General features: G+C 72.6%; 1 protein-coding gene across 1 annotated transcript in view; it reads right to left on the minus strand.

Annotated features, from left to right (window-relative positions):
- Nucleotides 1-1,230, minus strand: part of ARHGEF19 (Rho guanine nucleotide exchange factor (GEF) 19) — a 15,150-nt gene that overhangs the window by 5,410 nt on the left and 8,510 nt on the right. The window contains exons 4-6 of the mRNA XM_010839360.1: nucleotides 1,002-1,110; nucleotides 852-928; nucleotides 300-562 (exon numbers count right to left, since the gene is read on the minus strand). Of these exons, the coding sequence (XP_010837662.1) occupies nucleotides 300-562; nucleotides 852-928; nucleotides 1,002-1,110 (449 nt within the window). The remainder of the gene's footprint in view (nucleotides 1-299; nucleotides 563-851; nucleotides 929-1,001; nucleotides 1,111-1,230) is intronic.

Consider the following 1,230-nt stretch of genomic DNA (forward strand, 5'->3'; position numbering starts at 1 on the left):
CTCGCCGTCTCGGCGCGCCCTCCCGCCGACCCGGTTCCTGCTCTAGGACCTGCTGGGCGCGCGTGCACCCTGCGTTTCACCCTCTGCGCCGCTCCTCCTTCCCAGGCCCCGCTTTCGGGGGTCTCGGTCTAGGGTCCTTGCCCTGGTCCCTGCCGCACCCTACGGCCTTTTCCCGCTGACCCCGCCCGGCCCCGGCCCCGGCGCACCTCCTGCAGTCTCGCCGGCCCCCAGGACCACCTCCCTGCCACCCACCCGCCCCCGACCCCTGGGCCACCCCTCCGCCCCCGGCCCGGGCGCACCTCCTGCAGTTTGCAGTCGCGCAGGCTCAGCGTGGCCAGGACGCCACTGCCGCGCACGTCGGGGATGTCCTGCCACAGCGAGAAGGTGGAGCCCCGCGCGGCGCGCTGCTCCCGGAACGAGCTGCTCGGGGAGAGGTCGGCGCGCGGCGGCCCCGGGCCCTCTTCCGCGCCCTCAGCCTCGTCCGCCGCGCCCTCCTCCTCGCGCTGCTGCCGCCGCAGCTCGCGGGCGCTGGCCACGTCGCTGTATTCCTGGTAGAGGACAGCTGGGCGGAGAGCGGAGGCCGTGGGGCGCCCGCCGGCCCCCTGCCCTGTCCCCGCGGCCTGCCTCGCCTAACCAGTCTTTCCGACGGTTCGAGGAGCGGGACTGGTGACTCGGGTCACTCGCCCACTCATCCCGCGAACCTTGGGCACCTCCTGCATGCTGCCCCCTGTACTTGACACTCATGGTCCCGGTCTCTCTCTCCCACAGAGGCCCGACCTCTCAGCCCCCCAGATCCCGGTTTCCCGGTACCCAAGCTCCCAGCCCCGCCCTCGGCGAACCCCCCCACGTACAGTTAAGCAGGAACCGGGACTGGCGCCGCTCGCTGGCGCTCCGGGGCCCGGGCGCCGGCTCTTCCCGCGCATCCAGCCTGGGAAACGGAGCGTCAGGGCCCGTCACCGCCCCTCCCCGCCTCGGACCGAGCCTGGGGTGGGAGGTGATACCTGGGCTCCGGCCAGCTGCCGGGGACCCCGCTCAGGTCAACAGGGGCTGGCGTCGCCGTGGCGTCCATCCTCATCTCTACACTGCGCGAGTCTCTTCCAGACGCTTTCCCTGCAGAGGGGCAGAGCTGAGGGAGGCCCCAAGAGCGGTGCTGGGCACCACACGCGTCTCAGGTGTGCAGTGATCCCGCCCCGCCCCGCATCTGCCTCTTGCCTGCTCACTTAGAAGATG

Source organism: Bison bison, unplaced genomic scaffold (assembly GCF_000754665.1).
Source record: "Bison bison bison isolate TAMUID 2011002044 unplaced genomic scaffold, Bison_UMD1.0 scf7180017846340, whole genome shotgun sequence".
NCBI lineage: Eukaryota > Metazoa > Chordata > Mammalia > Artiodactyla > Bovidae > Bison > Bison bison.